Raw genomic sequence first — 12600 nt, forward strand, 5'->3', positions numbered from 1 at the left:
AAACAGTTCTTTCGGAATGAGGTTTGGGCAGTAGGCCTAATACATTATCACAGCATATTGTCTGTGTGCTTGGCCTGCCAATATTGATCTTCTCAGACCATATTATATTTCAAAACTATAGTTTTGATAACAACATTGATCAGTTGGTGTAGCACTTGCAAGACACCGAATTGAAATAATGTGTTTTTATTTGTATTTTACTGGACTGATGGTACCTGCACCTGTTAGTCATGGTGCTTTCAAGACAACTCTGAACAAAAAAAAACGAGGTCAAATCATGAAGCCAGTGATCTTCAGGTCGGAAGGTCTGAGCTCCAGACAGATGGTCGACTTTCCGACTTGCAATTCCGAGTTGGATGACTGTTCTTGCCTGCTCTCTCATTCCTTTCCTCCGGTGAGACTGACAGAGAGGAGACACCTTCTTCCACACGATGACGAAACTCGAGTCACACTGCGTCTCCCTCATGCACAAATACATGTTGTTCCTACGACCAGAGAAAGTAAAAATATTCCTCTATAAATAGACACGACGAGCTGCTTATAATAATACAAACGCAGGACTATTAATATACTCGCGGTCCTTCTGTAGCTCAGTTGGTAGAGCATGGCGCTTGTAACGCCAGGGTAGTGGGTTCGATTCCCGGGACCACCCATACGTAGAATGTATGTACACATGACTGTAAGTCGCTTTGGATAAAAGCGTCTGCTAAATGGCATATTATTATTATTTATTATTTTACTTGGCTAGCAAGGAGGCTCGTGTTGTTTACATATTGCTTAATGTTTACATACTGCTTTACTCATATGTATATACTGTATTATATTCTACTGTATTTTAGTCAATGCCACTCTGACATTGCTTGTATATATTTCTTAATTATTTTACTTTTATATTTGTGTGTACTATTGTGAATTGTTAGATATTACTGCACTGTTGGAGCTAGGAACACAAGCATTTCGCTACACCCGCTAAATATGTGTACTGACCAATAAAATGTGATTTTATTTTATTTAGTGGGTTGAGCTATAGGAGGACAGGCTCATTGTAATGGCTGGAATGGAATTTGTGGAAAGATATCAGATATATAGAAACCACTTGTTTGACTCCGTTCCATTGACTCCCTTCCAGTCATTACAATGAGCCCGTCCTCCTATAGCTTCCCCCACCAGCCTCCGCTGTTGGCTAGTCATTCATCGCAGTTGCAGTGCCACAGGACGTACAGAGAAGCACGTTTTATGTTTTATAATAATGGTGAATAAAACACTGTTGACGGTGCTGAATAAAACACTTAACCATGAACTCCCTCATAAAAACAGCAGCTCTTTGCTGTAATTCTTAGACATTTTATGTGTGGTCATGGTTTAAAAATGATTCATTCTTACGTACGGTAGTAGCGTATCAAACTGTTCTGTGGCCAGAGGTAGTGGAAGCTCTTTTAGGCACGGTGATTTGAGCTATCCGATTGGCCAGCGCAGTAGGCACACTCGATTTAGCAACAGATCTCCTGGTCTGCAGGGTAGGCGGAGTTTGTATTTTCAGACAAATGAAATGGTTCGAAATGAGAACACTTGGATTACCCGGTGCGCGCGGGACTTCTGAATCAAGTGCACCTACAGGCAACAGCGCAACAGAATAAAAACAATGAGCGCAAGACTTTATCGTTGTCTTTTCTACAGACATGTTTGGTGCTCCACTAGTAGATCGCGATCGACCGGGTGGTGACCACTGGTATAGGCTATTATATTTTGGTGGAATTCGAGCATACCTAAATTATAACCATGAGTCTACATGACTTAAATGTAATGTAAATGTACATGTCGATTATGCCTATTTCTGTCACAATATATCATGTGGTTTATGTAATTATAGGCTACTCTTAATTAAATGTATTTAGATGCACACAAAAAACACCCAGGAAATCTTCCATCTGAATAACAATAACATTTTTATTAGTATTTAAATATACAGAACACATAGACAAAAAACAAACACAGCTTGTTGATTTCCAACTACGTGAATGTAGCTATATGTCAATTCTAATATTTCTATCATAGGTAAGATGAAATCCACCACACACCATATATACAAAGGTATGTGGACACCCCTTCAATTTAGTGGATTTGGCTATTTCAGCCACACCCATTGCTGACAGGTGTATAAAATCGAACAGACAGCCATGCAATCTCCATAGACAAACACTGGCAATAAAATGTTCCGTACTGAAGAGCTCAGGGATTTTCAAGTTGGCACTTTCATTGGATGCCAGCTTTCCGACAAGTCCGTTTGTCAAATTTCTACCCTGCTAGAGCTGCCCCCGGTCGACTGTAAGTACTGTTATTGTGAAGTGGAAACATCTAGGCGCAATAACGGCTCAACTGTGAAGTGGTAGGCCACACAAGCTCACAGAACGGGACCGCCTATAAAAAATGTTTGTCCTCGGTTGCAACACTGCCTACCGACTTCCAAACTTACTCTGGAAGCAACGTCAGCACAAGAACTGTTGGTCAGGAGCTTCATGAAATGGGTTTCCATGGCCGAGCAGCCTCACACAAGCCTCAGATCACCATACACATTGCCAAGTGTCAGCTGGAGCAGTGGAAACGTGTTCTCTGGAGTGATGAATCACACTTCACCATCTGGCAGTCCGATGGACAAATCTGGGTTTGGCGAATGCCAGGAGAACACTACCTGCCCCAATTCATAGTGCCAACTGTAAAGTTTAGTGGAAGAGGAATAATGGTCTGGGGCTGTTTTTCATGGTTCGGTCCCCTTAGTTACAGTGAAGGGACATTTTAACACTACAGAATACAATGACATTCTAGACGATTCTGTGATTCCAACTTTGTGGTAACAGTTTGGGGAAGGCCCTTTCCTGTTTCAGCATGACAATGTCCCCTTGCACAAAGCGAGGTCCATACAGAAATGGTTTGTCGAGATCGGTGTGGAAGAACTTGATTGACCTGCACAGAGCCCTGACCTCAACCCCATCGAACACCTTCGGGATGAGCGGGAACGTCGACTGTGAGCCAGGCCTAATCGCCCAATATCAGTATCCAACCTCACTAATGCTCTTGTGGCTGAATGGAAGCAAGTCCCCGCAGCAATGTTCCAACATCTAGTGGAAAGCCTTCCCAGAAGAGTGGAGGCTGTTGTAGCAGCAATGTTCCAACATCTAGTGGAAAGCCTTCCCAGAAGAGTGGAGGCTGTTATAGCAGCACTGTTCCAACATCTAGTGGAAAGCCTTCCCAGAAGAGTGGAGGCTGTTATAGCAGCACTGTTCCAACATCTAGTGGAAAGCCTTCCCAGAAGAGTGGAGGCTGTTATAGCAGCAATGTTCCAACATCTAGTGGAAAGCCTTCCCAGAATAGTGGAGGCTGGTTGTAGCAGCAAAGTGGGGACCAACTCCATGTTAATGCCCATGATTTTGGAATGAGATGTTAGACGAGCAGGTGTACATTTAAGTCTATTTAAATGTAAATAAGTCTATGAGTCTATTTTGTGTAAAAATGTGCATGCATCCTCTCAAGATGAGTCTCTTGATGTTCACATTATTCCACAGCATTTTTATCAGCGCATGTATCTTTCACCTCGTGTGGTTTGACTATTACCTCGGAAAATAATATGGGCCAGGACAATATGCAAAGACTGATCCATGTAACCAAATAGTTAAGTCTTCTTAGAGTTGTACAATAGCAAGCTGCCAGATTACAACATAGTAGACAGTTATAGACCAGGGTATAGTTGTAACAGTTTACTGAGTTGGAATTCCCATGATGGAAAATTTGATCTGGACACAACGAATCCCCATGACAGGAAGATTGTGGAGGTTGACGATATCCGGTATTGGTGTCATAGGAACATTATGACTATTTTTTGCTAGGAAGAATAATGTGTATTGTAACTAATACTATCTTTTTTATATTAGTATGGCTGTCAGGAGTATGTAAACAGTGTTCTTTACAGAGAGGGCATCAACAGACCCTAGCATAGTCTTTAGAAGAATGCGCTCATATCAGTGACTGGGCTCTATCTTCTCTGCAGGATTCAACTGTCCTTCTGTCTGTTTGTCTCTGTCTCCGTCGGCTGTCTCTGCCCCTCTGGTACGTCCCCTGAAACTGTACCCAGTGGTCCGTCATCAGGATGTGTCCCCAGCATCTTAGCGCTGTGTTCCAGAGCTTTAGCCCTGAGTGCTGCGATGCTATTCTCTCTCAGTTCCTCTTTGGATATGGGCGATCTGGTATTCTCTCTCCTCTCCTCCTCCTCCTCTTCCTCCACCTTTCGCTCCACCACTCTCTCCCTCTCTCGTTCCCTGGAAGGAAGTTTGGAGAGGGGAGCTTCCAGTTTCACAGGAGAGGTCGAAACAGGGGTATCTATGGACTTCTTGTGCATACCTGGAAGGAAAAGGAATCGTTTGTATTCCGGTAGGTAACAGAGTGAGAACACATCCCACTTGGAGAGACACACACACACACACACAACTAAAAACAGTGACGCTACAGTACTAGGAAACTAAAGCTCGTACTGAGCTGTAGCTGGCAGGTAGGTCTTGGTCAGTTATTGTTTCTGACCTCCACCATGGTCATCATGGTGAGGAGGCAACATGGCAAAGGCACCTTCACTAACAGTTCACAGAGGTTTAAACTGCTTGTTGAACTATGGTATGTGGTTAGGCGTCACATCCTGATCTGTTTCACCTGTCTTTGTGATTGTCTCCCCCCCCCCCCCCCCCCAGGTGTCACCGATCTTCCCCACTATCTCTTGTGTATTTACACCTGTGTTCTCTGTTTGTGCGCACACCCACCCACACACGCACGCACGCACTCACACACACGCACGCACGCACCCACACGCACCCACACACACACACACACACACACACACACACACACACACACACACACACACACACACACACACACACACACACACACACACACACACACACACACACACACACACACACTCCACTCCACCCCACATTAACGCAGTACCTTACCAAGTAGCCATGGGGCACAGGAGTCCATGATACCGTCCTTGGCTGACTTGAGGATGGACTCAGGCAGAGGGATGGAGTGGCGGACCATGGCACCGTACAGGCCGTACTCCGCCATCACACTGCTGTGACCCCAACACTTCTCTCTCTTCCTCCACTTGGCACGGCGGTTCTGAAACCAAACCTGCAGGGAGGGAGGAAGAGACAGAGGATGGAAGTTTATTGGAATTCTCTCAACCAGCTTCATAAAGTAGTCACCTGGAGTGCAGCGGATGGAAGTTTACGTTCATTTTAACATCTTGGTACATATGCTGAAACATCGTATCAAACTTTATTTGTCACATGCGCCGAATACAACAAGTGTAGACTTTACCGTGAAATGCTTTACTGACAAGCCCTTAACCAACAGTGCTGTTCAAGAAGAGTTTAAAAAATATATTTACCAAATAGACTAAAATAAAAAGTAATAATAAAAACGAACACAATAAGAATAATAATAACAAGGTTTTATACAGGGGTACCGAGTCAGTGTGCAGGGGTACAGGTTAATTGAGGTAATCTGTACATGTAGGTAGGGGTAAAGTAGGTTCCAGACATGTAGGTAGGGGTAAAGTAGGTTCCAGACATGTAGGTAGGGGTAAAGTAGGTTCCAGACATGTATGTAGGGGTAAAGTAGGTTCCAGACATGTAGGTAGGGGTAAAGTAGGTTCCAGACATGTAGGTAGGGGTAAAGTAGATTCCAGACATGTAGGTAGGGGTAAAGTAGGTTCCAGACATGTAGGTAGGGGTAAAGTAGGTTCCAGACATGTAGGTAGGGGTAAAGTAGGTTCCAGACATGTAGGTGGGGGTAAAGTAGGTTCCAGACATGTAGGTAGGGGTACAGTAGGTTCCAGACATGTAGGTGGGGGTAAAGTAGGTTCCAGACATGTAGGTAGGGGTAAAGTAGGTTCCAGACATGTAGGTAGGGGTAAAGTAGGTTCCAGACATGTATGTAGGGGTAAAGTAGGTTCCAGACATGTAGGTAGGGGTAAAGTAGGTTCCAGACATGTAGGTAGGGGTAAAGTAGGTTCCAGACATGTAGGTAGGGGTAAAGTAGGTTCCAGACATGTATGTAGGGGTAAAGTAGGTTCCAGACATGTAGGTAGGGGTAAAGTAGGTTCCAGACATGTATGTAGGGGTAAAGTAGGTTCCAGACATGTAGGTAGGGGTAAAGTAGGTTCCAGACATGTAGGTAGGGGTAAAGTAGGTTCCAGACATGTAGGTAGGGGTAAAGTAGGTTCCAGACATGTAGGTAGGGGTAAAGTAGGTTCCAGACATGTAGGTAGGGGTAAAGTAGGTTCCAGACATGTAGGTAGGGGTACAGTAGGTATCAATCCAAATTGTCCGGGGGAGATTTTATAAATTTTTCAGCAACCTTATGGCTAGGGGGTAGAAGCTGTTGAGGAGCCTCTTGGTCCTAGCAACACATCTGCCACACTGATCCTCAACACTGGAGACCCTCGGGGGTGCGTGCTCAGTGCTCTTCTGTACTCCCTGTTCACCCACGAGTGCGTGGCCAGCCACAACACAATCATTAAGTTTGCAGACGACACAACAGTGGTTGGTCTGATCACCGACAACGACGAGACAGCCTATAAGGAGGAGGTCAGAGACCTGGCCAGGTGGTGCCAGAATAACAACGTAACCAAGACTAAGGAGATGATTGTGGACTACAGGAAAAGGAGGACCGAGCACGTCCACATTCTCATCGACGGGGCTGCAGTGGAGCAGGTTGAGACCTTCAAGTTCCTTGCTGTCCACATCACCAACAAACTAGAATGATAACCCCAATCTCATGGAGATCTCACGGGCGGCAGGGTAGCCTAGTGGTTAGAGCGTTGGACTAGTAACCGGAAGGTTGCAAGTTCAAACCCCCGAGCTGACAAATCCTGTTGTTCTGCCCCTGAACAGGCAGTGTTCTAGGCTGTCATTGTAAATAAGAATTTGTTCTTAACTGACTTGCCTAGTTAAATAAAGGTCAAGTAAAAATAAAATGGAGATAGATCTGATGATAGCCCCTGCCCAGGTCTCATGGAGATAGGTCTGGCCCCTATCTCTTGGTGATAGGTCTGATCTACGGGTGTGTGTGGACATGTTTAACTTCTAGTTCCCACAAGATTAAAAAAGGAGCAAAAATTTGACCAACTGGGGACATTATGTTAGTCCCCACGAGGTCAAATGCTATTTCTAGGGGGGTTAGGGTTAGAATTACATTAAGGGTTGTGCAAGACTGTGTGTGTGTGTGTGTGTGTGTGTGTGTGTGTGTGTGTGTGTGTGTGTGTGTGTGTGTGTGTGTGTGTGTGTGTGTGTGTGTGTGTGTGTGTGTGTGTGTGTGTGTGTGTGTGTGTGTGTGTGTGTGTGTGTGTGTGTGTGTGTGTGTGTGTGTGTGTGTGTGTGTGTGCGTGTGCGTGTGCGTGCGTGCGTGCGTGCGTGCGTCAGCTGAGCTGAGAAAGTTTTTTCACATTTGCACCCTAGGGGTGCATGGAGGATGATTGAAAAATACGGACATTTTTTTTTTAGAGACAATCAATGGATGGACGACAGACAGGCGCTCAAATATCACCAGGGAAATTAGAGAGCTAGAGCCCTGCCATTGACCCAAGCTAATTCATTTCACTGTAGTTATCGTTTCATTTCTGGCTCAAAACTTGTGCCTAACAGTGCATTGACACTAGGACGCGGGATCACGTGGTGAAACATTGGAAGCCATTCACTTTCAATGAAAGGAAAGAGAGAGAAGAGAAGGGGACGGAGGACCATTGAGGGATGTCAGCATGGCCGTGGGAGCTGAACAAGGTGGGACTAAAGTTTTTTTATTTGATGTATAATAATAATTAAAAACAAATAAAAATAAAAATAAACAAGGGCAGCAAGTAGCCTCGAGGGTGGAGCGTTGGGCCAGTAATTGAAAGGTTACTGGTTCAAATACCGGAGGCGACAAGGTGTAAAATCTGTCTGTGCGCTGTGCCCTTGAGTAAGGCACTTCATGCTAATTGCTCCAGGGGGTGCTGTAGAACGGTGACCCTGACCGTGTCCCCACTCACTGCATGTGACTCAGGGGGAGTTGTGATATGCAAGAAACACCTGTGTAACAGAACAAATATACACACACAGCCAGGTTACAGTATCAACACACAGCCAGGTTACAGTATGAACACACAGCCAGGTTACAGTATGAACACACAGCCAGGTTACAGTATGAACACACAGCCAGGTTACAGTATGACCACACAGCCAGGTTACAGTATGAACACACAGCCAGGTTACAGTATGAACACACAGCCAGGTTACAGTATGAACACACAGCCAGGTTACAGTATGACCACACAGCCAGGTTCCAGTATGAACACACAGCCAGGTTCCAATATGAACACACAGCCAGGTTACAGTATGAACACACACAGCCAGGTTCCAGTATGAACACACAGCCAGGTTACAGTATGACCACACAGCCAGGTTCCAGTATCAACACACAGCCAGGTTACAGTATGAACACACAGCCAGGTTACAGTATGAACACACAGCCAGGTTACAGTATGACCACACAGCCAGGTTACAGTATGAACACACAGCCAGGTTACAGTATGACCACACAGCCAGGTTACAGTATGAACATACAGCCAGGTTCCAGTATGAACACACAGCCAGGTTCCAGTATGAACACACAGCCAGGTTACAGTATGACCACACAGCCAGGTTACAGTATGAACACACAGCCAGGTTCCAGTATGAACACACAGCCAGGTTACAGTATGAACACACAGCCAGGTTACAGTATGACCACACAGCCAGGTTCCAGTATCAACACACAGCCAGGTTCCAGTATCAACACACAGCCAGGTTACAGTATGACCACACAGCCAGGTTACAGTATGAACACACAGCCAGGTTACAGTATGAACACACAGCCAGGTTCCAGTATGAACACACAGCCAGGTTCCAGTATGACCACACAGCCAGGTTACAGTATGAACACACAGCCAGGTTCCAGTATGACCACACAGCCAGGTTACAGTATGAACACACAGCCAGGTTACAGTATGAACACACAGCCAGGTTACAGTATGACCACACAGCCAGGTTACAGTATGAACACACAACCAGGTTACAGTATGAACACACACAGCCAGGTTACAGTATGAACACACAGCCAGGTTACAGTATGAACACACAACCAGGTTACAGTATGAACACACAGCCAGGTTCCAGTATGAACACACAGCCAGGTTCCAGTATGAACACACAGCCAGGTTCCAGTATGAACACACAGCCAGGTTACAGTATGACCACACAGCCAGGTTACAGTATGACCACACAGCCAGGTTACAGTATGAACACACAGCCAGGTTCCAGTATGAACACACAGCCAGGTTACAGTATGACCACACAGCCAGGTTACAGTATGACCACACAGCCAGGTTCCAGTATGAACATAATATAATAATATAATAATATATGCCATTTAGCAGACGCTTTTATCCAAAGCGACTTACAGTCATGTGTGCATACATTCACGTATGGGTTACGGGATCGAACCCACTACCCAGCGTTACAGTATGCTCTACCAACTGAGCTACAGAAGGACCACACACAGCCAGGTTACAGTATGAACACACACAGCCAGGTTACAGTATGTTATGCACCTGTATCCTGTCCTCTGGAAGTTCAGTCTTCATGGAGAGCATCTCTCTGGCGTAAACATCGGGGTAGTGGGCCTCGTTGAAAGCCTTCTCCAACTCATCCAGCTGATCTGACGTGAATATAGTCCTGATAGAAACATTATAGAGGGGACACACACACACACAAACACAAACACACACACACACAAACAAAGTTATTTTTTGGTGACAAACATTTGCATAGCATTGAATTGAATTGTGCCTTTGGTCTCCCTTGTAAAAGAGGTAGTCTGATCTCAATGTGACATCCTGGAAAAATTAAAGGCTCACATATAAAATAATATATACAGTATAGATTTTTTTTTATTTTTTTTTTACACATTTGTCCTTATATATATCTATTTCATGAAGTGCTGTGTATATATATAAATATTGATATTGAATAAATCTTGATGCAAGTCGAAGCCATGTCGGGCAGCGACAGTGAGGAAAGGCCGTGGCTTCTGTCGGGCCTGTTGTTAGAGGTGATGGGGCTGATAACGTTTTTAAAATCCATTTTTAACAAAGCTAGCTAAAATATATATATATATATATACTGATATACTGATATCAGTTCGGAGGTCCAAAAAATCATTAAACGTAGACAAATCGGAAAGATTTGTAACAACTAATGTTACTGTTAAGTTAAGTTAATATATATATATATATATACCCTAGTGGTTAGAGCGTTGGACTAGTAACAGGAAGGTTGCAAGTTCAAATCCCCGAGCTGACAAGGTACAAATTTGTCGTTCTGCCCCTGAACAGGCAGTTAACCCGCTGTTCCTAGGCCGTCATTGAAAATAAGAACAAAGTTAAATAAAGGTAAAAATGTCATAATTTAGCATGTTTGGTTCATATGGCAGTGAGGCACAAAACAAATGATTTAATAATTCCAAAAAATGAAAATGTTGATTTAGAAGAAATTAAATTTCAATTAAGTTTCATAAATAAATGACATTATCGGGACATAATTTACACGTCGTTATTTGAAGCATGATTTACTTTGCTTGACGTAAGGCTACTTGTAGAATATACCGCATCAGAAATATTGACACCTTGTAGGCTGTTATGTTGAATACCGTTATCCAAAGAAGAAGGTATACTCTGCTTTGTTTTGTTTGTTGCAATAGACAACTGTATCGAAAATTGACTAAATAGTCTAATATATATATATATATATATATGTATTTATATATAGGCTATATACCATCTGGTCTTTATTTTCGAGGAATTCATAAATTTAAGAAATCTATTTCAATTCATACTTGATAATTATTTGCTTATTTAGACGTTTTCGTTCAAATACATGTTGTTATAAAATGTAGGAATATTGTAGGCTATATTCATTAGAAAATGTATCTTTCCAAATGCTTCACAAACAAGTTCTCACGGCATTTTCTTTACTTATATAAGCCTCAATGGCATACAGTCCAATTCAGAGACAGTGCGATAAATATTAGTAATATAGTTATCCTTCAGAGTTTTACCTGTGTCGTCTCTTCTTTCTGTTCTTGTTTTGGTTCATCGATGATTTGGAAAATGTCTTTTCACTGGAGGATATGTCATCTGAATCTGGAAATAAATAATAATAATAATAATAATATATGCCATTTTAGCAGACGCTTTTATCCAAAGCGACTTACAGTCATGTGTGCATACATTCTACGTATGGGTGGTCCCGGGGATTGAACCCACTACCCTGGCGTTACAAGCGCCATGCTCTACCAAATGAGCTACAGAAATAGCTATAGTTTATCATTAAATAAATAGCCACAGATCTATTGCCAATACTATTACGTTTTTTTACGTAATACGTATTAACTGTTATCATACAGTGTAGAAATATGTTCAAAAACAGGATAGAGAATTTGCAATCATTAAGACAAAAATTACATTTTCAATTGACAATTTATTGAAGATAAAAACATAATCATTAAACTTAAAATTAATAAATATATGTCAAATCAATTGCTTATTTTCTACTTAAAATATATATACTTTTAGAATGTATAGGTCTATACGCTAGCCTATAGTTTACACATTTACCAGAGCAGCTTGCGGAGTAGTGCGCATCAAGCTGTCCCATTGCCCTGGCCCCGTTGAGCGGCTGAAGAAGGTGAACACTCTGCGCCTCCTGCAACACCTCCAGAAAGACAGGCTGGCTGTAAAACGAATGAATTCCTCCTCCTGGACCAATAATTCCCATCCCAATCCCGACTCCCGCCGAGTCCAAAACCGATCTAGCCGCCAGAAGGTGCGCCCTGTGCGGTAAAGATTCCAATGGACGCCGCGTAACCGCGGGCGGCTCCTTATTCAAGCCCAGAATCTCCTGGATTCCGAATCCTGTGCACTTGTGCGTCGTAGTCAAACGCATTTTTTTTGACGGTTTTTGCTGGAGTCCGGATCCCACTAGGTTTAGAGGCGAATACTTTTTTCCCCCAGTTTATTCAAAAAAAGTCTGAAAGAACAGTCACCTTCTTTTTCCCCCGTTATGGCGTCAGACTGTTATCTCTGATGGTGTTCCCTGATTGGTTCCCTGATTGGCTCAGATTTTTTTTTTTTATCCAACAGGTTCCTCGTTTCTCTCAGCCAATCACCACAGAGAGAACTTTAACGCCGACAGAACACAGGGGTCTAGCGATTCTTTCGTGACGGCAGATCGATTAAAATGGAAATACATTGAAAGACTCGGGTTTTGTTTAGACTCGATGTATTTCCAGACAACATGGTTTATTAGACCACCATAAAAAAAACGAAGTTACTGCAAACGGACCAGAATTTGGTGACATTAATCAGGATGCAGGATTATTATTTTTTTTTTTTTTTTGCCGCCTTCACTGTGGTTCACAAAATAATGTACTTTTCTCTTGACATACATGCTTCTTCTATATTTGAAGTTATTACGT

General features: G+C 43.2%; 1 protein-coding gene across 1 annotated transcript; it reads right to left on the reverse strand.

The window, feature by feature from the left end:
- Nucleotides 1-3352: 3352 nt before the first annotated feature.
- Nucleotides 3353-12173, reverse strand: LOC123995922 (visual system homeobox 2-like). Its single transcript, XM_046299580.1, has 5 exons — nucleotides 11741-12173; nucleotides 11182-11266; nucleotides 9677-9800; nucleotides 4998-5178; nucleotides 3353-4392 (listed from the first exon to the last, which is right to left on the reverse strand). The coding sequence occupies exons 1-5, from the start codon at nucleotides 12066-12068 to the stop codon at nucleotides 4046-4048; spliced, it is 1065 nt and encodes a 354-aa protein (XP_046155536.1). The 5' UTR covers nucleotides 12069-12173; the 3' UTR covers nucleotides 3353-4045.
- Between the last annotated feature and the right edge of the window lie 427 nt (nucleotides 12174-12600).

The sequence above is a fragment of the Oncorhynchus gorbuscha genome, linkage group LG14 (genome assembly GCF_021184085.1).
Source record: "Oncorhynchus gorbuscha isolate QuinsamMale2020 ecotype Even-year linkage group LG14, OgorEven_v1.0, whole genome shotgun sequence".
In the NCBI taxonomy this organism is placed as follows: Eukaryota; Metazoa; Chordata; class Actinopteri; order Salmoniformes; family Salmonidae; genus Oncorhynchus; species Oncorhynchus gorbuscha.